Source organism: Lonchura striata, chromosome 5 (assembly GCF_050655825.1).
Source record: "Lonchura striata isolate lonStrDom1 chromosome 5, ASM5065582v1, whole genome shotgun sequence".
NCBI classification, from domain to species: domain Eukaryota; kingdom Metazoa; phylum Chordata; class Aves; order Passeriformes; family Estrildidae; genus Lonchura; species Lonchura striata.
In genome coordinates, this window is record NC_140707.1 from 38,135,490 (window position 1) to 38,161,843 (window position 26,354).

At 39.1% G+C, this 26,354-nt stretch overlaps 2 protein-coding genes across 3 annotated transcripts in view; one reads left to right on the forward strand and one right to left on the reverse strand.

The window, feature by feature from the left end:
• Window positions 1-317: 317 nt before the first annotated feature.
• Window positions 318-16,947, reverse strand: LOC146767328 (uncharacterized). The gene is made up of 2 exons (XM_085581997.1): window positions 4,411-16,947; window positions 318-4,084 (listed from the first exon to the last, which is right to left on the reverse strand). The coding sequence occupies exons 1-2, from the start codon at window positions 4,778-4,780 to the stop codon at window positions 3,909-3,911; spliced, it is 546 nt and encodes a 181-aa protein (XP_085438123.1). The 5' UTR covers window positions 4,781-16,947; the 3' UTR covers window positions 318-3,908.
• The window catches only part of MIDEAS (mitotic deacetylase associated SANT domain protein), a 53,286-nt gene continuing 30,940 nt past the window's right edge, over window positions 4,009-26,354 (forward strand). The window contains exon 1 of one of the 2 annotated variants that reach the window (XM_077784142.2): window positions 4,009-4,215. The gene's annotated coding sequence lies outside the window, so the exon portion shown is untranslated. Of the gene's footprint in view, window positions 4,216-4,484; window positions 4,626-26,354 lie in introns of those variants that run through there. The other variant, XM_021533540.4, reaches the window with a different exon arrangement.

Here is a 26,354-nt window from a genome sequence, read left to right on the forward strand (position 1 = left end):
ATTTTTCTCTATTTTAGTGAACAATGTTACCACAGACTGTTGTTTGTAAAACAAACAAACAAATAATGTGGCATTCTGGGAAAAGTGATAGTAACTGCAGAAAGATTACAAAGTCTTTTAAAAACTATACAAGCTAGCAAAATTAGGAAGAAAGCATCAACAGTTCTGGTTTTCAGCATGCCACATAATTTGTTACTTCATAGATTCCCGCACTGTCATTCCCACCACAGCATCTGAGCTTCTTTCAGTAGTGTTTAAGCAATGTGAATAACTTTGTTTCACATGTGGTTTCTTTTCTAAACCACAGTGATCCTCCCTTTCCCTCATGTAACAAGGTTTCCTCCTGGTTCTCAGGGAGCCAGGTCATGACACTCTGTGTGTGTGTACATATGTATTTACACATGCATGCTCTATAAATACATGTAGTTTCTCCCCAGGCTGATCAAAGAAACTGAATCTTGCTCAAATCTAGCTTGAGTGAAGTGTTTTAATTTTAAAGTCAGATAAGAAGAGTAAAATACAGGTACAAAGGTTTTTGTTTTTTTTCCTTTTTGAAAACACTTTTAAATAGGCCAAACCCCTTCTTTCCAAACATTGTATATGTCTGCATCAAGTTTCCCAAGAGAAGTTGTACCCAAGCATAATATTTCAAATATAGTAACTTGAGTGATTAATTCTGACAAAGATGGGAAACAGACATTGGTATTGGAGAAACTAAAATTTCCCTGTAGTATAAAGTAATTGGTCTTGTATAAAAACCATTTTTATGAACATTTTCTCCTGTAATAGTGCTGGGAAATGGTGACTATGAAGGAATGGCTTTTTTTGAACTTTCACTGCTGTGCACTGGCAGGTGAGTCTTGGCAAAGTGCAGGGCTTTGCATTAGTCTGTGTTGAACTTCACCTCCATTCGCTGGCTTGTCTAGAAGCAGCCCTGCCTCTGAACATTGAATATATTTATGGGATAAACATTGCAGCTATTAATTACTAGTTTATGCTGACATTAATATTTTTCAATAAAAATCACATCCTATTGAAATTTTAGAGGAAATTTCGGTGTGATTATGAGGTGGAAGTTTAGGCTTATTAGAATCTGAAACTCCTATTACAAAGGGTGTAAATGCTTTTTTATTGGCTATAGTGGTTAAGACCTTCATTTTATACCTAATTTCAGGGAGAACTAATGGCTCCATAATGTCTCCCATCATACCGGAGCACAAGTTCAGCTCTTGAGAATTACAAAGAGGGCGGGACCTTGGCTCTGCTCTGGCACGGTGAAAAGAGTGCCACCTACTGAGCCTGTGGCTCGATTTTGCAAACTTAAATATGCAGAGCATAGTCTTTAATCCAAATTCTGACTCAGTGCAACCCAGTGTATTAATGATATGAGTCGATGTTGTTACACTACAAGATGTGTCTGTACAAGCCAAAGAAAATGAAGATTTTATATGCTGATAGCTAGGAGATCTTCCAATCTCCTTCAGTGTAGTAACAAAATAATGACATAACAGGGAATGCGTGTGCATTAAGTTTTGTCGTTGTAAAGCTGATAGAGGTGCAGCCATCGTGTAGTCTCAGCATATGCTGAGAATAGGAGAAAGAAAAACTTTTAAAAAGCATAGCAAAAGCTGTTACTGAAAAGAAGAAAATTATGATGGCTGGTTCTGGAGAAGATGTAAGGACCATGTAATGTGAGGAATGGAGAAACAATTTAAGAGTGTATAACTGTAAAATCCTTACAAAACACTTCATAAAACTTTTATTGCTTGGTAAGGTAAACACTAACATACAGCTCTATAAACTTCATGATGCCTTTGAAGTCTTTCTTCTATTTTAGATCCATAAACTAGTTGGTGTACCTACCTGCTTGCTTGTTTTTGTTCTCATCCCATTTGGTATGTTTAGGAAATACAGTCATTCTTTCCTATAGATTTTGCATCTTACAGTGTGTTTCAGCTTTGTCCTTATGGTTACTATGTTGTATTTGGCTCAGCATTCCTATCTGCATGATACATTATTTAGGAGGGAAATATCAAACCCAACAAGTTAAAATATCTCCTAGAGAAGGGTAGAAAGCACACTCCCTACTCTGTGCAATGTTAGCTTCTGTAGCCGGATGATGACGTTTCTGCCATTGTCTGCTGCTTTTATGTGATTAAGTATTGTGAAACGCAAGATGCTGCTCATCATTTTACTCCCAGCCTCCAAACAGGTGAAGTAGAACATGCATTTGTTCTGTCTGGAACAAAGAGATACACTTTACTGTTAGGACATGATTTAAAATCCCAGAAGACTGGTGGGATTCAGGTTTATTTTTGCTTAGGTTTGTTCTTCCCCCAATGAAAGCTGACATAAGTAATTTCAATCTCAGTATCTGATGTGCTTCATGGGAGGTACCGATTGCCTAACATAACAGAGAGGAAATAACTCCAGTTTATTGAATCTCTCTTTTCAATCTTTATTAGGGCAAATTAAATTAATGAGTTGTATGCCTTTGACTACAGATATTTATTATATGTTCAATAATTTGTTTGCTTTACATATTAGGTAATTTGTGAACATCTGGGAATATTCTTTCTATATTGATTTAAATAGCTGCATTATATTTAAATAGCATTATATTTAAATATAATGAATTTGGAAGACCAAATGGTGCTATAGCAGAGTTTTCCTGAAGGTCCTATTGAGACAGTGTTGCATCAAACGATACCTCTGGTTGTGAAAGAAAAAAAAACCTTTACCAGTAGTACCTGTGGCTACTATTTTGCTCTTTACCACACCATATGTCTCACTGTTATCCTCTGCACCATGACAGGAAAAGATTGGGTGTGGTAATTAGACTGCTGACCTGGGACTCATCAGAGTAACCTGGTTATGCATCTGTAGTCATAGGCAAGTCACTTTTCTGGGCTCCTGTTTCTACATATCTTGAGCTTCCCTGGTAAAAAGTTCTGCAAGGAGCTATTGTGAAAGAAACATGAACTACAGTGAGCAGTACAAAAATTACTTCTATAATTCACTCTATAAGGCAATACATGCTGGAAGGGAAACTACCCTGCTGCTCTGGAAAAAAATCCCAAAATCCAGCAATGCTGCTGGATTCAGTGTGCACTGAATGATCTGAGCCTGGATGGAAGGTAAGCACGTGGCAACGTGCACACTGGAGAAAAATGTTTGGCATTTTCATGTTGTTCGATGTTTCCCTGAATATGAGTCTAATCTGTGAATGCTGTCTAAAGGTTATTTTATAATCTAAAAGTTTCACTGATTGTAACAAACTCGAGTAGCAGAGCAGTCTACAGAGGGAGCAATGACAAAGCAACTTCTTTATTTCCTGCCTTAGTAGAGTAGAGTAGCATACCTACATTTGTCAGCACACTGTGTTTTTTATTCTCGGACCAAGGCAGCAGAGGAAGACATATTCCAGAAGAGGAGCTGGACATTTTTTAGAAGCCTCAGAAGTATGAATTATTGTGAAAGTAAATTTCAGGTGTTGGTAAAACAGCCAACAATATAGACACGACCTGAGGATTTGCATTAGACTAACATCCTTTCTCCCTTCCCTTTTTTTTTTTTTTTTCACTTTTTCTTCTGAAAAAGTGAAGAGAAAAGGGACCAAAAGGCGGAAACAGAAATGCATGTTTTCCTTTGGTACGGGTTTCCTTAAACCCCAAAAGTTCTTTGTTTTTCTTTAGAGAGAAAGGACACGAAGCCTTGTCTTGCTGAAGAGCCTGGCTCTGAACTCGGGGCATCAAAGCGGCGCTTTCCGCCGGGTACCGGACACGGCAATATTTTGCAGGGCTTGGCTTGGCTTTCAAATCAATGCTGCAAACTCTCTGCCCGCCCCTCACTCGTTGGGGATTTCCTCTCCTTCGTTGCCAACAGCAGCGACAGCCAAGCGCAGAAGGTCAAGCCGAGCCCTGCGGACAAGGGCAGGGGGCCCGGGCCCGTGCCGGGATGAGGCGCTGAGGGCCGGCGGGAAGCTGCGCCGCGGAGGGAGGAGGAGGAGGAAGGCGGGAGGAGGAGTTGAGGAGCCCGGGCCCGGGAGCCTCCCCGCTTACTGCACTAGGAAGTGACGCTTTCGCTGAGTCCCGGAGAGAAAGAAACAAAGTTTGTTTTTTTTTTTTTTTTCTCTCCTCCTTCTTCCCTCCCGCCCCCCTCTGCAAACAGCCGCTCCACGTTCCCCTGCGGCGCCCTCCGTGCCTGGCTGCGCAGGTGAGCCAGCCCGTTCTCTTTCTTCCTTATCTTGTTTTCCGCGCGGTTATTATTTTTTTTTAATTTGCACGATTTGCTTCCGTTTTCCTGCCATTTTGGAGAGGGGGTGTCTTTCCTGGGGCTTTTTTTTTTTTTGTGGGTGGTGGTGCGTGCTTTGTTTGTGGGTGCTGGGTGCAGGATGAGGAGCAGAAGTACCTGTGGAGGTGACGAGGGCGGCTGGCTCCGCGCCCGGGCCGCGCAGCCCCACGGGGCCGGGGCAGCAGCGCTCCCGGCCCGCCTGCTGCGGGGGACCAGGCTCGGCTGCTGAGCCATCGCCTCCTGCCGTACCCGGAGTTGTTACAAGCGCTCCGGAGGGGTTTCTTCGCGGCTGCCAGGCTGCTGCACCGTTTTCAGGATGTGTCCGTGTCCGGGTGAGCTGCCTGCGGATGGAATTTTGGGGGGTTGGTTTGGGGCAGGGGGAGGTTCTCTTTGCTCGCGGCGTGGCGGAGCCGGGGCAGCTCGGCGTGTGCGGGGCCCCCGGTGCTGCGCGGGAGCCGCCGAGTCCCGGCAGCCGCTGAGCGCGCATCGTGGCGAGGGTCGGATCGCTCTGCTGGGGTTTACGCAGTGGAGGGGGGTGGGGAGGAATTTGTTAGATAATTTTTGAAAAATCCCGTGCTCTCAAGTGTACAGATATTTTCTGGCAGCAACTGCAAAAGACCGATTCGTTGCAGTTTAGCAGTAAAAGCTGACAATACACCTACGCGCGTATGTGAGAGTCTTATATAATACTTACGGGTTTTTTTTTTTTAACAGGCGTAAGCAGGATTTATTTTTGGTTTGTAAAGTCTTGTGTGATTGCAGCTTGCAGAATTAGCGAAATATTCGATTTGCTCAACAGAGATTTACTGTACATTCTTTTAGAAACATCTAATTTTTTAATAATAACTTGATTTCATTCCGACTACGTGTTTTGAGCTTAGTGTAAAGGCCATCTATACTGGAGCAAGCAGTTCAGGGAGGGGAAGAGAGAAAAAGAAATGTCCTAATGCAGAGACTATTAGGTTGTTTAGAGGGCGAGACTGCAGTTCCAAGCAGCAACAGCAGCAGCTTTATGACTGTGTGTAATTACAGAGTGATTGCATAGAACAGCATTGTTGGAACGAATACGTATACACAGGCTATTGTGCAAGATTTCTGTACCGAACAAAACCTAGTTTTGCATTGCAAATGCTAAAAAGAGAATGTGTTCTGCAGTGGACTGCCACGTTCCTCTTTGACTCCTTCATAGACTTGGAAGAGGAAGATAGGAGAAGTGGAGTGAGGCTGATCGTAGAAATCACAGATCTGAAATACTCAGCAGTAACGCCACTAGTAGTTTCTGAAATCACAGCAAACAGAAATTGAAAGCTCATTGAATCTGCGGGATCATGTTTCTAAAGTGATTTTATACAAGGTGAAATCTAAGCAGGTTTGCTACAGTCCTGCACATTTAGCATAATTCTTGATCTGTTCTAATTTTTTGTGTGCTTGTGTGGGAAAAAGACCTATGTTAAAATAAGCAACTGCAGTTTAACTAGCTAGCTTGGCAGTGGAGAGAAGGGCACTGGGGAGAGTTTCTGTGTCAGGCCACAAAACTGAGAGCCTGAAAGAACTACCAGACCAGAGATTTGCTCAGAGCATGCTTTTTCAATGTTAATTCAAAAGTTGCATCTGGTTCAGCGATCTTTTAGGCAGTGTTGGCTGAGGGATAGTATGAGACACTGAGAAAGTGTGCCACTGACACTGTATTAGCAAGGCTTTTAACTAAGACTTTAAAGAACATCATAATTATGGTAAAGTTCTTGTGGATACAACTTAAGGTCTCTAAGATTTCTTTTTCAGCAATGCTGGTCACCTGTTATTTTTATCAGCTGAGTTTTGAGAGTACTTGGAATGAATGGCATATCAGATCTGAAAGATTTCAGCTCTGGTGCTCAGAGACTGGCCTTTCTAACATTAGAGACAATTTTCTAGAAGTGTTATCTTCAGCTATTATAGCTGATGTCTTAATAAATGCTACAAAGGCTTGTAAAGTATTTTGAGCACTGCAATGAAAAGTACAATAAAAATGGAAAGCTGCTTTTAAATTTCTTGGTGCTCCACTACAAAATATTTTAGCTGAAGGCACAGATCATATTATTGGTAGTTTCCTCAGGTTGTCAAAAAAATGTTTCATGTAAAACACATGTGGCTTTGCTAATGAAGAATGAAGGGATCTGCTGATGGTGTTTTTTGTGTTCTGTTTATTGGGGGTTTTAATGTCATTTGACAAACAATCTTAGTGATCCTTCTGTAAGTTTATTGGAGCATTTTGCTTTAATAGAACATATGAAATAAATATGTTAATACATGCATTACTGTGATGTTCTACTTGTGGATTTTGCTTGAAATTGTACTTCATGTCTTGACTAACTTGACAATCTATGTTATATTGGATGTTCTAATGTCAGAATTACCTCTGGAGTAGTTCTTAAAGATTTATTGAATAATTTGTGGTAGTGATTCAATATAGTCATTCCTTATGCTAAGTCTTTTGGTTTTCACAACCTATGTGGTAGGAGAGAGTTTTTGGCCAGGATTCTTTGGACTTGTATACAAAGGAGTAGGTAACTTGCACGTCCTTGAGTTGTCCTGTGGTTCTCAGTGGACTTAGTCATAGATATATATACATTTGTGTGCATGCTTGCAAAACAAAGGTGTAGCTGTGCTAGCCTTTAACCCATCCAGGTGCATGCGAGTAGTGATGATATGAAATTATGAGAGCTGTAGCACAATGCAGGCTTTTCAAAAGCCTGCATAAATGCTCCAAATGTTAGTTTACATTTTTGCATTTTCACTCTTATGGTCACCTGTCAGTGGTGGCTGCAGAACCATGGGAGATATTTTCAAGCCCATCATCCCTATCAATGATACTCTTCTGTCAAGCTGCTAATCAAGCCCTTAAGTTGCCCCTGACTTGAGGACACACAGCCTTTCTTTGGAAATGGCCACCTTGGTGGTGTGTGTGTGGAGGTGTGCCCAGGCACGTAAGGAGACAAGAGGGACTGCCATGAATCAGAGTGAAAATCTGTCTAGCCTGTGGCCCTGTTTGCAAAGGTGTGTATATTTTCTATATGCTTAGCAGTTCTTGAAGGATTTCTACTCAAGAAACTTACATAGTTTTCTGTTGAGTTTAGGTAAACATTTAGCAAACACCTTTTTTTAACCTACTGATCAAATTGTGCAATAAGAATGTTCGTAAAAACTGCTTTTTTTTTTCTGTTGTTTCACTTTTTATAAACACTCCCCCCATAATAAAAAATAAAACACCCAAAGTACCAAAACTCTGAGATTTTTTGTTTGATTGTTTTTGTGTGTGGATTTTTGTATTGTTTGGTTTTGTTTTGTTTTTTTTGGTCTGGAGGATTGCATAATATCTTAGTACTGTTTGCAGTAAATTAAAGTTTATGCTAAAATGAAATATAGTAAATATGAATATTGTCTCCAGTGCAATTAGTTACAGTCTAAGAGACATGAAGTGAGACGTAAACCACGTTTTGTGAAATGGGGAGGTGAGGAAGGCAGGAGCTCTGGTGGTGAGGTTTTGCAATACATGCTCAAAAAGCTGCAGGTTCTGGCACGAGCAAACCAAGGCTCATGAGTCACATCCAAAGGGAAGACTCGTCACTGAGCAATTTGTAAATAGGAGGGATGAGCTGCTAATTCAGGGAAATATCCTGAGGACCTTCCCTAATAATTGCAAGTGTGGCAGAGAGAGCTTTATGTCAGGCGGGAGTTGCTTGTACTTTGAATCACAAGTTCCCCCGGTGTGATTTGAGCCTTCAAACTAAGAAATCCTTGTTATGCGTTGCACATGTCCCTGAAAGAGGTGGCTGGTCAAGCAGTAATGTAAGTTTTTGTAGCTGCATAGCAGCCACTTGCATTCTGTGTGGCAGCTCCAGCAGCTCGCAGTGGACAAGTGGCAGGTGCCTGCAGCAGGAGGCTGCTCAAGGAGCACTTCACAACACTTTGCACAGCTTCTTTTTCTGAGCGGTCTCCAAATGTAGCCCTTAGTGCTCTGCTGATCGACTCCAGTGACTGAAAAAGTTATGAAGGAAAGCTCTACTTTGCACACCGGGGAAAAAGTGTGAACGCATGCATTTTGAATGCAGCCCGAGTACTTAGGAGCAATCATTCGAATGTAGATGCAGAGATAATCTTGGTAATTAATTCTTTGCTTTTCAGGCTCTCTTGATGCTTTTTATTGTATATTGTGCAACTGACAGCCACCAGATAACAAGTCTTAAATTAATATAATTTATTAATCTGTAATATGATGTACAGCTATTCATTGAAATGTACATACCCCAAAATTAATGTTCTTTCTATGTACAAGTAAATTGCATGAATGCCCCTTGTTGAATTGATGGCTGGTGTTAATCAAGAAGTTGAAAACTGGGAAAAACTAGATTGGGAGGGTGTGGCAAAGTGTTCAGTGTGTGTTAATTTTTAGTTTCTTCTTAAATACACTTTGAAGGGTTTACAGCAAAGCACAGAATAATGTTTTCCTTTTTACCCGTAATTAGTGAAAATTAATGTTTAAGTTCTGTGTAGTTTGACTTTAGCATTGGTAAGGATTGAAAGAAGTTAAATGCTATTAGTGCCTGAAGTGGTAAACTAAGAAACAGTTCTGATATAGTTTTTACTAAATATGTTACTGATAAATTATATATTCAGAGGTGGGATGTAAAGAGACAGGAAGAGGAATCAAGTCAGTGTTCATGCTTTGTTTTTTCTTTGCTGCCTATTATCTTCTCACATTGGTTGTCAGTTGCTTGGCTTTCCACATCATAGGAGAGATACCACTATAATGATATATATTGGTGTATCCTCCTGTCATTTATTTTAGGAAGACACATTAAATATTTGTGTATATTTATATGTACACACACTATTTGTTATATACACTCACGTATCTCATTTTATAACTCAGTTCCCCTGAGAACAAGAGTTTCTTTTCCTTGTGATGCTAGAGTAGTTTGGGAAGTTTTGTTTGTTTTGTTTGTTTTTTTTTAACCATGCTGAAGTTTTTCATTTGACTGTGCTATTACTTTAACCTTGAATATAATGCTGTATTTTGGAGTTTATTTTAATTTGTTGTCTTTGATAATGTTGCTTTTGTTATTTCTAGAGTAATGGTGATCAAAATATTCTGAATTTTAACTGCAAATTTTGTTCTCGTCTATTTTTTAATTTTCTTTTTTGAAGGGCTTGTAACTAGTAAGACTTTTTGAAATACTGGTTTGGCTTTGCAGCCTGTCTGTGGTACCGAATTGTATGGTGGATTTCCAGGTATCAGAGTGACTGCTTCCCTTCAGCATGGACAAACCAGAGCCTGCTGTTCTCTGGAGCTGCATGTTGTGGGACAGTCAGCCTGCTGAAATGCTCGTCACTTTGTCTGCGCTGTGCATCATAATGAGGTCCAAAGTTGAAACTAGTCCCAGAAGTCTGAATAATCTCTAAGTACCCTTGTTAGGGTGTAGTTCATAGGTAAAAGTGCATTTTTGTTTGGATCCCAAGTTTCATGAGGATGTTGCAAGATTTCAAGCTTGACTTAATCATATATGCTTAGGTGCGGCCTTACCTGCTATGCCTCTGCACACCTGGGATTCCTTGAGTATTTCTTTTTCAACTCCTGCATATGTCACCTGGTAATTTATCAAGAATTGCATTATTGTTTACAGTTTTATAATATCCTTAACAATAACCTTGGGAGTTTAAACTGTTTTGATTTCAGGCTTTTATTTATCTCTACATAATGTATTCTTTCATGCACTTCCTGAAAGGAGAGTTTGCTGTGCTTGTGGGAAATTACTGCACTTGGGTGGAGAAGAATTTAGCAAAGTATTTTCCTATTTGAATTTGAGTTTATACAATTTGAGAACAAAATCCCAGCACTGCCAAATTCCTGGTGGGAGGAGAGAGAGCCACAGCTGTAAGACATTCTGACTGCTTTGGGAGCTTCCAATGATGACAACTTAGGATCCCAAAAAATCACGTATGTGAAACTGGCAGGGAAATCTGACTGCCTCTATGATTTTGTTTGATTTCATGACTTTGAAAATTCTGGGTTGAATTATCCTCTTTGAATCTTTTTTTATAAACTCTAGATGTTATCCTGCATGAGACATACTATATATTTGGGACAACTATAGTATCCAATTAATTAATAATATAAATTTATTTGGATTTTTTAATGGAAAGCTATAGTATTTTCAAATCTTTACAAAATATAAGTATATATGAGTAAATAATGTGAACTTTCCAAACAATATTTGTTTAAATGAACATGTTTTAAGGGATGTTGAGATGCCTCTGGAGAAGAAAAGGAATATATTAAAAACAAAACCTAGACTTTTGTCATACTAGTGAAGCATTACTGTACCCTTAGGCATTCTGGTTATTAGGGGCTTAAGCTGTCCTCCTTGACTAACTAGAAAGCCTTTGCACATAAAGGGTGTGATTGTAAGTTAACAACTTAATATCAAATGCAAAATATTGCATTTGATTATTGGCCTCACTTTCTTCTGATTTAATTTCAGCATTGAAGTGGTCTTTCGTTAGCATAATTTTCTAAATACATTTAAGATGTAAAAGGGTATTTAAGACATTTCTTTCCCCTTGAAGTATGGGAACTGCTTTCCTTTTGAAGTATGGGACTCCTTGGTTTAATCCTTTTTCTTTGACAAAAGCGAAACATTTCAGGTATGATACTAGCTGAGTTATTTTGCTATTGCAGCTTTCTTTCTGCAGAAAATGTACTGTAAATGTTTCTGTAGAAAAATTTGATCTGTGTTAAAAGAAAAAAGAACTTTTATTGCCTAAGAAGATACAAAAAAGAATGTAAAGCTCCTTATAAACAGTGTAGTTTAATTTTGAATTTGAGATGTAAAGAATAAACATTTGAAGGATTGAGGAATTAAAAATCTGAGAAGTGTGATATAGCTGATATTATACTCAGGGTTTGCACTTGTTAGCAGTGAATAAGGGGCTGCCCTGCTAGAAGCTTTATTGATGTCAATGATGATATTTTTCTATTAAAAGATGAACTAAGATATCTTGGCTTTTTTAAAATTTGCAATATAAATAAACCTAGTGTCCTTACTTTTAGAGAGGAAATTAAAATTCAGAGGACTTTGTTAGCAAAAGAAATGCAGATTTGAAGCCTTGATTTGTAAAGTTTTTCTTTGCAACTGGAAGAGCTCTTTAATAATAATAATAATAATAATAATAATAATAATAATAATAATAATAATAAATTACTACTGATAAAAATTGCACACTGGAAAATTCAGTTTCCGTATTCAGGTAATCTCTCCTGGCATTTTAAAATGAACTAGCCTGCCTGTGCACACATGTATGCCATGAAGCAAATATTTGTTTGTCTGAGAGTGGCATAAACAGGTATTTGCTGAATTCTTAAGCACAGGAGACAGATGAAGCTGGAGTGGACTGGTCATAAAGCAAATGAATTTCTAATACAGAGGCAATAGAGCAAGGCTAGAGACCCTTCACTGGCCTCCAGCTTGCACTGCTACTTTTTAGCCACTTTATGGATTTCTTTGCTAGGCACCTCTGTCAGAGGTATCATTAGGCAAGTATGAGAGCAAGGGCAGTGGCCCAAATACTTGTCAACACCAGCAATTGCTTGACCACATATACATGGATATTTAGTTAAAGGGACAGTGTGTTTGATACTTGGAACTGATGTTAAAACATCCATGTTGGCACAATGCTGCTGCTTCTGTGCTGACCAAAGTGATGTTGAAATGGCTTTTACTTTTTTCTTAAGAGAAGTGTTTCTTTTTCCCCAGTGGTGATAAATCAATAGTCTGTTCCAATCCTGATCAGCAATATTCTACTGTTGTAGTACTATCAAGTTCCTATTGATATTTGTGGAAGAATGACATTTAGATGAAAGAGCAAAACGCCTTGTTTTTAAAAGACAACCCACAAACCAGCATTCTCATGCTCACACAAAATAAAAAATACGAGTATAGGAAGATACTTAGATTTAGAAATTCTTAATGCTTCCTTCATGAGAGATATTGGTATTTCAACTATATTTGGAATTTTGATCTCAAATTATAAATGCTTACTTCAGCCTGTATACTACCATAATAGTATACTTCAAGGACCATATGACAAAAAGCAAACAAGAAAAGTCAGTGGTTCACAAGTTACTCAGTTGAAAAGCAGAGATGGCACTAATGTTTACAGCAACCCTTTGGTGTAAAAAACAGAAAGATAATTTCTTATGAAACAAAAAATCCAGTTTTCTATATTCTCTTGAGTTTGAGATCTGCTGAAGAGGGATTTTGAGTATAATTCAAACCTGCATAAGATGTTTTTCTTCTGCTCTTCTGTCAAGGTTTAGGAATGGTACTCCCTAGTTTAGTGCCCCCACTCTCCAAACCACATACCAGTTCTCTCTTTTCTCGTCCTCTCCCACTTTGATGGGCTGAAGAGGAGAATTGGAGGCACAAAAGGCAAAGATCATGACAAGTTTACTGGAAACAGCAATGAGAAGAAAAGGAGCAGTAACTGCAACAAAATAGCTGATGACTCCCTCTGCCGCATTTTCTCACCAGAAGGAAATCTACAATTTCAACAATCATCCTTTTCCCTAGAAGAATGTCCCTTTCCTGCATCCCAGAAATGACATGAGATGGTGTAGAGTAACCTCCATGACCTAGCTATGCCCTTTATGTCTGCTACAAAAAATAACCCTGTTCTGGGTGGAACCAGGACATCTTCACATCACGAGCATTAATAAAAAAGACTGCACCTGGTCTCAGGCTGCATAGCTAAGTCTACAGTTTAATTTTCGGAGGCAATATGGTTTTACTGAGGTTTTTCCCACTTTAGTTTGAATAATATACTACAAAGGTGCGGGATACATCTAGATGTCTGGAAAGCTAATTAATCTAGAGGTGTTCCTTTGGTCAAAAGCAATTTGAGGATGTCATTTGCTAGTGGAGATTGCAGTTCTGTGATAGGGCCTGTACCAACAGTTCTTACGGAGATCTGTTTCAGGAATATAGCCTGGAAATTGAACCTAGGGGAGCTTTCTAACATATTAATTGGGTTAAAATATTTAAGAAGTCACATCCATACTCTTCCCAAGAAGGCAATGGCTTTGCATAGCCTTTTAAAATCTGAAGTAAAATCTTGCTCTTAATCTCTTTTAGTAGCCTGAAGTGCTTTTATTGTTCTTTCTATGGTGTCCCACCCTTAAAGGGAAATGATGATTTATCATTTCATTGAGCCTTTTATTCATACTTAGACACAACAAGGTGCTTATACGGAAACTAAAATGGGCAGCAATAAGGAACAGGTACCCTGAGCTTAGAGCAAGTCATGCTCTTTGCCCTCATGCAGAAGAACATTAGGTCTTCCAGTTGTGGAACTTCCTGTATCTATAATAGACGAGTCTACACTTGCATCTACAAGCTCTTAGACAGCTATAGGATAAGTAGGACTAAAGGCAGGCAGACCTGAAAGAGAAGACAACAAAATTCAATTCAGGAAGCCTTTGTTTTCTGTTGCCATGGGACATAAAACAATAAAATGTTTCCAGTCTTCTCCCTTTCTTGCAAGCTTTACATTGTTTGTGCCATGTTATCATCCTCGTTTAAAGGCGAGGTAATCGTCTTCAACCGAGAGGCTACAAAACCATATTCTGACCGAATACTCAGTGGCATAATGGGAGTAGAAATGGAGATTCTGCCCCACACAGAGAAGTTGATTGATGGGCCCTCCTGATAGGGGAAGGTGTGGTATGTGAGTCTGAATTTGCATCTTTAAGGCTGGGTGAGTGTTTTGTCAGCAGGCTTTGTAGAGGAGTCCAGACTCTGTCACACCTCCTGGAGAAGCATCTGATATCGCTGTTCAGAAATGGTTTTTGGCACCCTCTGTTTACCTTCAGCAGATAGAGGCACTTAAGCCTTGGGTGAAATAGCAGTTTTTCATTGAATTGCAGACACATGTTTGCCTACATGCATCTGCTATGGGCCCTCTTGACGTCTTTTTCCTGGACATTGTGATTAAAAGCTTGAATTTTAGTTCTCTGCTTAATTCTATCATGCTTGTTCTAGAAATCTAAGATGTGGAGTGGAGGCTTATGAATTGCACTGTAGAAATGGTGTGCATAGAAACGAGTGCTTTAACTTCTGTGTGGAGCAGATTGAGTAGTTTCCCTAGCTAGGTTACTTACTTGGCTTTCAATCATGTCAGTGAACAAAATTATCTCCCTGGTTCTGTGCACTTAGGTGATTTCAGTCTGCCTCTTATGCAGAGTTATTTCATACATTTCTGTTTCTCAGTTGGGTAACTTCAGTAGCGTCAGTGAAAAGGTCAAAGATGGAAGAAGAGAAAGTGGTGGATCAACATTCTCCCCTGAAGCATGGGTTCAGGGCATTTTTTACATCTCTCAGCCGCTCTGTTGTGGGTTTTTTTTATTGTGAAGATGAATAGAACAACTCTATTTTGCTACATGCTATAAAGCATTTTAAAAAGACAGTTCTTTCTAAGTCACTTGATTTATTAGAGTACAGTATGGAGGTGGAAAAAATTCTTTGTTCAGTGACAGCTCTAACAGAGTAACTGTAAGTGACAGAATTTGCTTGGGAAAGTGCTCTAGGTTAAGTGTAGGATGTCTGGCTGTTTACAAGTAACCATCTAAGCCATACAGTTTGGATGTGTGGAGGCAATGTGAAAATCTATTGACATCTTTAGTTACTCAACTGGTTTATTTTTGGGAGCTCATGAATTGGCAGGACATACTGACCCTGTCTGGAGGGGAAAAGCATAATGACTTTGAATGCAGGAGACTTTGTGAAAATTTTGTCAAGTTATTTGCTACTATTTTTTTGCAGCAACTATCAAGGAGGTTTTAACCCTTTGCTTTCCCCCTTGAACATTTTTTGCATAGTGTTGATATATTGTAATGAAAACCTACTAGTCTGTCAAGGCAAAATGGCTTAATGCATCCTATAACAGATTTGAAGAGCATGAAGTTTTCTTGCATGAAAAAAGGGGAAAATATTTGGTAGTAGATTGCTTGTTTGTAACCCTTTGTAATATTAAACCTTCACTTGGAACAGCTATAGGCTGGATTCAGGATTGGTCGTGGACACAAAAGGCTACAGTGTAGGAAGGGCGGGGCAGTCTTGCACACAGGTAATATTGGATTATAAGGAAGTAAGGAGTTGAGAGAAGTTTTATTTATGTTCAAAAACACAGCTGTATTTTTTGTGAAACTGATACTACTTTTGCTCTATGTGACTAGAGAGGACCAGCAGACAAAATCAAAAACTGATAGTAACAACTGCAAAGTGAACACTTTGCCCTTCCTATTACAGAGTTTCTGCTTGTGACTGATTTACACAAAACATGTTACCTACTGTGCATAAGAAAGTGGAAACAGGAAGGCTTTTCTGTAGTGTTCTCTTTGTAGCTACTACTTAAGGTCCTGATTTGGAGAGCCAGTGCAAGGTTGCATGGAATAAATAGGGAATTTGTCATGGAAGAAGGTGATTTTCTTTTGGCTTTCAATATTCAGTATTCTGACACCATCAGAAATTCTCAACTGCATTGTCTGTTTAGTTGAAAATAATTTCATTGCTGGAAATAAGTAACTTCAAAACATTTTGCTTGATGGAACTTGCAGTCATCTTACTGAAAAGTTAAAGTTGTGTTTGTAACTCTTAATTATTCCATATCCCTTTATTCATTCACACAATTAACTTGTAGTCTCACACCAGCATTGCAAGATTTCTTCTAGATGCTGAATTATGAAAAAGATGAGTTACCAATCACTTTAAAGGGAAAGAACCACTGATTTGACTTTTCTGTGTTACACAAGCAAAATTTAAAAGAAACCCAATAGATGAAGAAATAAAATAAAGCACATGTTAACACTTGGCTAGCTGACTGGACTCACTGAGACCATTTTGTTTGAAAGGTGTCTCCTTCACCATCTTTTTTTTTTAAGTAAGTTGAAATGATGGTGGGTTTTTTGGGTTTGGGGTTTTTTTTTTTGTTTGTTTTTTGGTGGTTTTGTTTTGGTTTTTTGGGGTTTTTTGTTTGTTTTTTGTTTGTTTGTTTGTTATTTTTTTTGTTTAATTTTTTGTAATATGAAAAGGAAGATCTGGAAAACTCATGTGTCTGGAATGATGTCAGCTTATCTGTTCAGAAACAGCCCAGTCCCTTACTATTGTTAAATACAATTGCTGGAAAAATTTGCCTTGAGGCAGGAATGTTAATTTATTTTTGATGGGTTTTTTTCTGAAGTGTGTATTGGACATAAGTTTCAAAGAGTTTTATTTTTTTTCTCAGTCTTATCAGTGCTATTTTTCACCTTAATAAATTTGTGGCTTTGTTATAAAATTATATAACTAATCATTTTGGGAGTTTCCTTCCAATGCAAAAGTTGAAAATGAAGCTGTGTATATTCATAGCTGTAGAAAAGCCAAATAAGCAGTATAAACAACAGAAAGTGCTATTTATTTAAAAAAAAAATAAAATTGAAAATTTCTCATTCAAGACCTACATGAAGTGAGTGTTCCAGAAGCCTTTCTGTGCCGGACTCTGCTCGTGCTGCAAACACCTACAGCCCGGCCTGCCTCTGCCGGGCTCGGTGCCTGGGGGCCCTGGGGGGTGTCCCAGCAGCCGCAGGTCTGCCGGGCCGTGCCGAGCCGAGCCGGGCCGTGCCGTGCCAAGCTGCCTGCGGGGGCAGCTGCCGGCTGCCTCTTCGGGAGGGCAGCCTGTGACTTGCAGCTCTGCTGCGGGGGGAAGGGGACACAAACCCTTTGAGAGATAATGTTTCTTCAGGCTATCACTCGGGCTCCTGCTCAGCAGCTGAGGCATTTCATTGGGAAATGCAACATCAGAAAAGCATGCTTTTAGTTTCCAAGTGGCTTTGGAACAGCTGTACTGGAGCAGCTAAATAAATATAAGCCTCTATAAGAGGAAATAACTTTTCTAACAGATATATGCACAGATGGATTGTAATAATTCTGAGCCCAGTGTTTGCCTGAGCAAGAGAGGAAACCTTTTAATAGCAATCTATAAATGGAAATTTCTGCTTATACCAGCTTCTTCTAGCAGCGATTGGAGAATGCTACTCCTGCCTAGTGGGAATGAGATAAGAATCTCAGGGAGTTGGAAAACTAGATGAGCTAGGGACACAGCAGCTATGAGCTAAAACAGCAATGTACATTAAAATGTATCGGTGCCCAGATACCTACAGAAGTGTCTGGGAGCAGTTCTTTTACAGCAGTGTGAGTGGGCCTGGGTAACACACAGCTGAGGTATTCAGTATGCTTGGAAAGAGCAGGGGAGTATAACATTCCTGTCAGGGGGAAACCCGGTGTTTTGCTACCTCCAAAATGCAGAAAAATGAGATACAAAAACAAATTTCAAAATTGGAACATACTTAGTAATTACAGATGCACATCCTAAAATATTTTATAATAATAAAGCAAAGCTGAAATCACCTATGAAAGTTGCTGCTTCAGGAAGGAATTACAATTGTAAAATAGTGGATCTGGTAAAAGTTAATCCCAGATTTGGGGGGCGGAGGGGTTATTAATGAGTGAGGGAGTTCTTTAATAAATACTTTAATAAAGTACTGTCCATCCCTTAATTTTCAAATTTTAAGATATTTAATGAAGAGGGAATTGTTACTGGTAGGAATTAGCTTCAAAACAGCAGCTTCAAAATGAAAGCAATTGGTAGATTTAAACACCAACCTGTCTGTCTTAAAATAAATTGATGGCATCTCCTGACAGACATGGTGCCAGTAATCCAGAGGAGGCCTTGGGGCCATGTGATGAAGTTGCATGCCTTAAATAGTAAAACATGACTTTAAGTTAGTGCATACATTTGTAATTCATTTGTAATTGTATGCCTGTATTTTTTTTCTTGGTGGGGGGGGAAGTGGGGGGAGTTTAAATTTTAATGTGGGATGGAAGAGGTGGTCAGTGATTGCTTTTAAACATGGAGGTTTTCCAGAATGCCTGGGAAGGACATGGTGCTGCTTTAGTGGTGCACGTTTGCTGAGGTCTGTGCGGCTGCAGATCTCTGGCAAGAGCTTGCTGTGCTGCACAGGCCAGTTTTCCACAAGCCTCAGCAAAGTTGGTCACCGTGGATTATTCTTTCCACATGTCGATTTTGTGCATGAAACTACTTTAGGGAATTGAAGCCAAAATTCAGGAGTTAGAAGGTTAATTGTTTTCCTTGCCTTTTGTGTATATGTGTGTGCTACTTACTTGGAGGGAGAGGGAAGAGAGTGTTAACCATTTACAAGTGTACATCTCCCTTCATTCCTTCCCAGATGATGGTGGAAAATATTCCTAGGCTAGTTTAGTTTAACAGCTAAGTCACTCAGTAGTACTGTTGTAAATACACAGGTTATTAGCAAGAAACACACAGGGCTTGGATTTTGTTGCTGAAGAATTAGTTCTCCACAAGGAACAGGAAAAAATGTGTCCATGTTCAGCTGAGGAAATTTTTACTGATGCAGCTAGGCAAGCAAAGTATATGTATTGCTACGGTCTTTATTTGAAACCATTTTTTCAAAGACCACCAGAAGTGTCATTTTACCTACTTAAGGCATAAAAAGCTAAAAAAGTCAGAATGTGGAAGGCAATTTCCCTTTTTAACGTTGGAGCTGCAGATATACTTATTTTAGAAGTTGACTAGAGAGCTGGTGAAATGATACTGGGAGCTGAGGAACTGACAGGTGGGGTTTTTCCAGCTGCTGCTTTTAAAAACTTGAACTTAAAAGTCCAATGTCTACTGAATGCTAAGGGGAGCTTACTGTATGAATTTTTTCAAATTATTTTTAACAGTTTGCAGTATTTGAAATTATAAGCAGTTTTCCCACTGATATTGAGAAAATTGGCATACAACATTCTCTCCATATATAAGAAAAAAGTGCTAATTAGTCTTTACCATGCAATCTACTTATCTTTATTGGATGTAGCTTTTTATATGTCCACATCTATCTTATTATTACCAGGTAAGGTATAAGTAAAAAAATTGCATAAAAGAAATTACCAGTTACAAAAAGCTACCTTAAAAAAAATAAAGTGGTGACACACAAAGAAGTTATTAATTGTGGCTTAATTGAATGGGTAGTTCACGTCTTTTGGAAGCCTTTGAATTACCATGATGTTTTTGTGGAACTAAGTATGTTTAACTGGAAGGCATCATATTCTAGAAAATTGACAAAATCTACTGGAAATGTAGGAGCAAGAGGAAAGGCGTCTGGAGGGACCGATACACTTGTGGTTTGAGATTTTCTTCTTTCTGCTAGCTTTTTTTGTCATTTCATTCTTTTCTCACTTGTTAGCTTCTTGTGTGTTGCAACACAAATGGAAATGGAATGGAAACTGATCATCATTAGTGAGCTCAATTGAAAGCATGAATTCTTCAGCCCTGGGCCTCTGAAAATGCTGCTGGGGGAATAATCCCTGTCTCTGCACTGGTGCTACCGTGAAGCTTTATGCCAACACCAGGGTCACAAGTCTTGCAGAAAGTGAGCTGAAGACAGCTGAAGGGTGTGGAAACCTTGCCTAAGCAGAGCCGCTGAGTTTAGAAATGTCTGCAGTAATAGAAACTTGGTCTGCTACCTGCAGGAACTGTATATGTGTAAATGCCATTGTTTTATCTAAACTTTTTTTCCTCATGGCCTAATGTGCAGACAGCAATGAGTGTGAATTTCCTTCTGCTTTTTCGTTAATTTTTGTGGCTCTGACACTACTTTTGTGACTCTGATTTGTCAGGTGTTGTCTGCAAGGGAAAATTTTGTGCAATGTTCAAGATTTTCAGTAAGACAGAGAGAGAACAAAGCCACAAATACAAGTGGTGCAAGACTTAGGAAGAGCATTGACATAATTATTTAACCTACTGTAATAGGGGATTGTCATCAGTTATGTGCAAATTAGTACTTGTCCTTTCTTTTTAAGTAATACTGTGACAGCATTCTTCATGCATAGCTCTCAAGGCTTAGTTCTGTTGCTGTTTTTTGCTTGTTTGTTTTTCCCCCCTGTAAATAGCTGTGACAAGTACATATCTTTTTATGTAAAGGGAAAAATGACACTGCCAGTTTCATCCATACTGTCTGCATTTTAAAAACTCTGGGCCCTAATTTTTTTTTTTTTCCTATGAAACCTGGCTATATTTCACAACCAAATGTGTGATGGTTCTGACCATTCCTTCCCCTTCTCACCCCTTCAATGACAGAAATCTGACATTTGCTGCTGCAGGTCAAAACATGTAGCCAAAGACCATGGTGCTCCCTGACTTCTGGGGCCCTCAGAAGGGGAAGTGGGAGCAGTGGCAGAGCTCTTTCCACAGTCTGCTGAAAGAACCCTTGTTCCTGTAGTCCAGCTGCTGTGATGTGTGCTGTCCTCCTGCTAAATATCAATACAGGTTGTTCTTAACTTGTCCAGCTAAAACAGAACATTCAGTCAGAGGGTTCAAGGAGTGGAAGATGTGGAAGCTTGTCCCTGCACGAGTCAGCTCTGAACATGTGTGATGCCTTTTTAATAAATACCTATCTTATTCATTTAACACTGTCTAGCCTCTGTTCTAGGTAGCCTCTCAAAGCATTGCATGCAGTTCAAATGCATCCGTTCCTTGTTGGCCTGAAAGCTGTTTCTTATTTGTGGCATCTCAGCTGTTGCAGTTGTGGGAAAAGAACAAAAATTCTTTTCCCTTGGGGTGGTGGTTGGGAATGTGGTTGCAAATATGGGAGGAATATACATATCATGATAGTTGCTAAAAGCACTCTTACTGGGTTTTAGAGCCCCCTTTTTTAATTCTCTCATTCCAAATTGTGCTTTTATGCTTATGGTGCTCATAACTGATGCAAACAGATGAAAGCTTGTATCAATGTTAATCAACTAATAGGTATAAACAAATACCTTCCCTTCTTTGTTCATATGATTTTGTAATTGCATGCAGGGAAGGAATTGGGTGAGATTCTTCAGTGTTGTTATCCAGTTCCTAGGCAAAATTAGTAACAATGTTGTGATTGCACCTGAATAGGTCTGCCTAGTATCCTGGATTTCTCTGTGTCCCCTGGACACCACCGCAGCCAAGGCTAGCGTATGTGCACATAAGTCTTACAGATGACAACTCTAGTAAAAGCTAGCATGATATTTTTAGATGCACAATAAACCTGCATTGACTGCTGTATGCTTATCTTGAGTTTATTAATGTGCATGGCATACGGTCTCGTGGGCGGGCTGAAATAGGAACAAATGTTTTGGAGAGGTTTCATGTGTACTTTAGCCAACCTTAGGATGGGATTTCAAACTGAATAAGAGACTAAATATGTTTGAAAGGATAGGCACTAACCTGAGACTCGGTTAGATTATCTTGTCTGTCCTAGTACTCTTGGGACAAGTAATTTTAAGATTTCCCTCTCCCAGATTTAGCTGTCTTGAATAAAAAGGGAATGATAGTAGTTCAGTTCCTTAAAGTGACATTGCCAGAGTAAGTGCATAAAGAGTATACACTTTATGCATTCTTTAGTGCTGTTATACTGTGATTCTGAGGCCATGCAACCATGTAAAATAGAAATTGCTATAATTCCGTTTCTGTACTATAGTGCAGGGAATGAAGCCATGGACAAAAAGAGCAGTACACCTGCCTAGTCATTTGCTTTAAAAGGAAGTCTAAGACCCCAACCAACATGCAAGTGGAAGAGCCCTTCCCCTTAGGCTGCAGTTCTAGGCAGAGTTTGAGGAGAGTGCAAAGGCATTATAGAATACTGCATCAGCGTTCTATAGTAGTTTCTGGTATATATAGAATTTGGTATAACTGTTCAAAATGAAGGTGCTTTATCTGACATCTTGCAAATGAAGTCTGTAAACGAAACTGAGATAAAGGAAATACAGAAGAATAATCTCATCTTGGCTGCCTTTTTGCTTTTTAGTGCAAAACAGGCTGCTTTGTCTCTCTGTGTGTACCTGTTAGAAATACAAAATGTTGCAAGTGACACATGCTGTGAAGATGAATGAATTGGTTGATACATTGCTTTGACGGTTGCCAAGTATTACATAATGGTAAGTATTCCAATAACATGAAGTTTGTTCATGGATAAGTTACTTCAACTACTTTCCCCAGGAGAAATTTTTCTGTTGTATAATAACTGGTAGAATATTTTTCTGCCTTGGTGGATTCATAGATCTTTTCCAAATGGGGAAGAACTGTGTAACAAATGTCAGCCTGCTGATGAGAGATTGGATGTTCGTTCTTATTGTTTGGAGATGTGTTGAAAAAAAGTAATGTCATCAGATGCTGGGGGACATAAGCTGGACCACTTGAAGTAACCTACTTGAAATAAGAGAGTGCTATTTGCCTGGTGTGAAAAAATCCTTTAGAATCCATTATCACAAAATCAAAATGGTTTACTTTGGAAAGGAACTTATAGATCATGTCATTCCACACTCCCTGGCAAGGGCTAGCATGCTTTGCTCTAGAGCAGATTGCTCAAAGCACAATCCAAACTGGCCTAGAACTAGATGACTAGATGCATTATGGATTGTAAAGGGGCATCAGTCTCAGAGTTTCTTTGGTGTGAGACAATCAGGTTAATGGAATCCATATACCTGAAGACACTATTAGTTTGTTAGCCCTTCATTCTGAAGTGAAAACCATATAATGGAAGGGAATTTATATTTTCCTTCATGCTTAGTGATTTTATTTCGTAGATGGCCAATGTTTAGTGCAGCTGATCTTATTAGCTTTTCTAGTAAGTTTCTGTTCTTCCAATTATTTATATCCTGGTTGTTTTTTTTTTTGTTGTTTTTTTTTTTTTTTCCCACAATTTGCAAGGACTTATTGTTCCTGTTAATAGCAATTACATAGCCTGTATCTTTAGCAAATACAGCTGTTCAAAGTGTAATGTGGGATTATTGAATCAAAATGTTATGACTTCAGTTAAAATATATTTATATTCCAGGACTTGCAGAGTAAACTGTGAAAGTGCAGGATACATCGAATCTGCTTAAAACTCATAGAATTCCATCTACAGGTGGATTAATGTGTAAACTTTAGTTTTTCTCATAATATTGAACTTAATGTTAGTGAACTCAACTTTGTTTTACTAACAACTGGGTCTTTTGCACAGTTTAAAATAGCATTGTAAGGGTTCTTAATAGAGAACACTTTTCTTCATACTGTTATTTGTTAGGCTGAATCTTTAGGAAATTCCTGACTTTGCTCTGAGTCCATATGAGGCTGATGTCACTCATGCCCCATAGTGGAAGTGCTTTATAATGCTAGTAAGGATACAAATAAGCCACTACAGAAATGGAGGCACTTTGTATTTGATCCAGTATTGGTGCCAGCCATCTGCTCTTTCCTTCCTCCACTGAAATCCCTGTGGCTAAAAGGAGGAGATTGGGCAGGTATCTGTAAGGTAACTGGCAGGGAGCTCTGAATCCAGAGACCTAGAGAGTGCTTTGATTTTTTAATTAAAGGTTAAGAAATCAGAGTGCTCTTTTAGCCCCTGGAGTCTTAAAACCTTACTGTTTTCTGCTGTGTGATGATCCTGCTTGCCCATATCTTTCAGTGTTCCTATTCCCAGTACTAGTGTGCATTTGCTTAGCTGCATTGTTGTAATGCCTGACAGCCCCAGTCATGGCCGAGAGCTTACTGTACCTTATAACAGACCAGCACAGTAAAGAGACCCTTTTATAGTCAACAGTGATTGCAGGAATTCTTAAAAGACATAATTTTAGACATTTGAACTGAAGCCCTGTCAGTGCTGTAAGACTGACTGTGCTCAGTCAATACTGTCATCTGTTTACAGCAAGTGTGTGGATGTGCAAACCAAGGTCAGCACCGCTTCAGCTTAGATAACTGCTGATCAAGATATTTCTGGGTCAAGTGAGATAGAGGCAGGCATGTGACAAAAGCCTAACTATGTTATTGTGCAACTTTTTTCCTTCACTTTTTGTTTTACTCCCTCTTCTTTGTTTATCACCACCCTGATTGGATCATGTCTGAAATTAGACTTCTGAGCTCTTTGTGGAAGACTGTCCATTTAGGCAGTTAGTGGCTATTGTTAAAGATAATACAACTTTTATGACTTCAAAATACTCCATTAATATAAACATTTTTCATTTCAAGTATTATTCTTTTATGAAACAATTTGAAGTGGCTTGCTTAAGGTGCATGTCTGTATCAGAGTTGGAAGCTGATCCCAGATCCCAGGGGTTCTGCCTGTACATGTAGTCTCAGCTGTTGTCCAGCCAGACTTTGGGTGAGTGATGATGCCTGCTTGACGGTCTTAAGAATGTCTCTGCCAAGGGCTCAGGCTGAGGTATTGAGTACCTTTATGTTTCTCTGGGAATAGAAAGTATCACTGTATGAACTTTCACCATTCTCTTCCCTTATTTGTAGCCCATTGCCTCTTGCAAAGCCTCAAAGGAATCTGTAAAACACTCAAACTTTCTTGTTCTGTACAGTGGACATCTGTGCAAGCCTGGTTTTGTGTTGAAGTGCTGAAGGGGTTGAGATGGGAACAACTGAACCTGTAGCAATCTTTCCTGTTGCAGCTCAGTGCATTCAGTTGTGTTTTCTTCTCAGGGCTAAAGTGCGGAGGGATTTGGTCAGTCTCTGGGGTGTCCATGTAATTCTGCAGCTGGTATGTCTGTGGCAGGAGGGGCATTTGGAGTGAAGGATGTGTTGTGGTCCTGTCAGGTATGAGAATGCGAGGGCAGGGAAAAGCTTTTGGCCTGCTCTTTGCCATTCTGACTTTGGAGCCTGCTGTGATTCCTGCATGTTAGTCTCTGTTGCTAGCAACTGCCTTTCCAGACAGCTCCAAACAAAAAAGCTTAAAATAACTGTCTAAGGGCTTACAATTAGAGCTGTTAACCCATTTCCAGTGGGAAAGAATTATGTTCCTGTAACTTTACAAAGCCTGAAAGCAGCATTTTGTACTCTGTAATTACTGTGCTCATTCTGCTCTCTAAGACTGCCCAAGCTTCAGATCAGGGTTTATCATGATGACAGATTATAATAACAATTATTCCTAACTCCAGTAAGTTTATAAACATTAACCAATATAAGAAATGGACCATGTATGTATTTTATTAAAGGATAAGCCTGGTCTGTGTTGCAAAGCCATTCGTAAAGATGGGCTTTCCTGTGTATGTGTTTACAAGAGTCCAGATTGTGGAGATCCCTCTCTAGTAGTGCAAGACAAAAGACTAGTCTGGTGCAAATCATGAATAATTTGTTTTCCTGTGATGAGGTTTGCATGAAATTTCGATTATTTTGGAAACAGCACTCAAAGTTTTGGTTGAAAATAAGTGTAGATCTTACATATCCTTTCAATAGCTGGTAGAAACAACTTGGTCAGTTCCTTTTAAAAAAATCTGGTTGTGGCTTTTTTTCCCTTTTTGTTGTATGTTTAATTATCTGCTAAGTTTTAAAGTTTTAGTGTGTCTTTTTAGTAGTTTTTCTACCTCATACATGCTGATTTTCTTCTGGTGGAGCTGTTTGTGTAAGCCAGGTTTTGTCTGGCTTGTTATAAGGCTAAGACTAATCAGCACTTGATGGGCATTTTCTTTGTAGCAACTCTTTGTCTCTTCCTCATCTATTAGAACAAAATTATGTGGAAAATCCTGGGTGTGTTTTGAAAAGGAAACCTCCAATACTTGTAACCAGGTTTACAGCTTGAATTAAGGAAGACAACCCCAAAAAACACGTTATTTTTTAAGTGTTCATCAAGAGTATATGACTTTACCCTCATAGAACTGTTACCTGAAAACTTCCCTTTGAGTTGTAGCTGAGGCGCTTCAGACCTTCTAATTCAAAACACCAAAATCCTTCTCTGTAACATCCTCCATACTAGGATGGATCTGTGCCTTTAGATTGAGTATGGAAATATTGTGGTGATGTGGATAAATAAAATCACATCCATGAATGTAAAAAGTAGGTCCAAATAGAATCGGAGTGCATACTTTGGTGAATTTGAAGACCGTTGGAACAGAAATGTACCTAATTAAATAATGTTTAAAGGGTTGCATTTTCACTGCTTCACATTTATTACCTCC

Coding starts and splice junctions, on each gene's coding strand:
- LOC146767328 (XM_085581997.1), bottom strand. CDS start 4,780: ATGCGCGCTCAGCGGCTGCCGGGACTCGGCGGCTCCCGCGCAGCACCG. Junction 4,085..4,410: donor CGCCCTCGTCACCTCCACAG/GTACTTCTGCTC, acceptor TCCGGGACTCAG/CGAAAGCGTCACTTCCTAGT.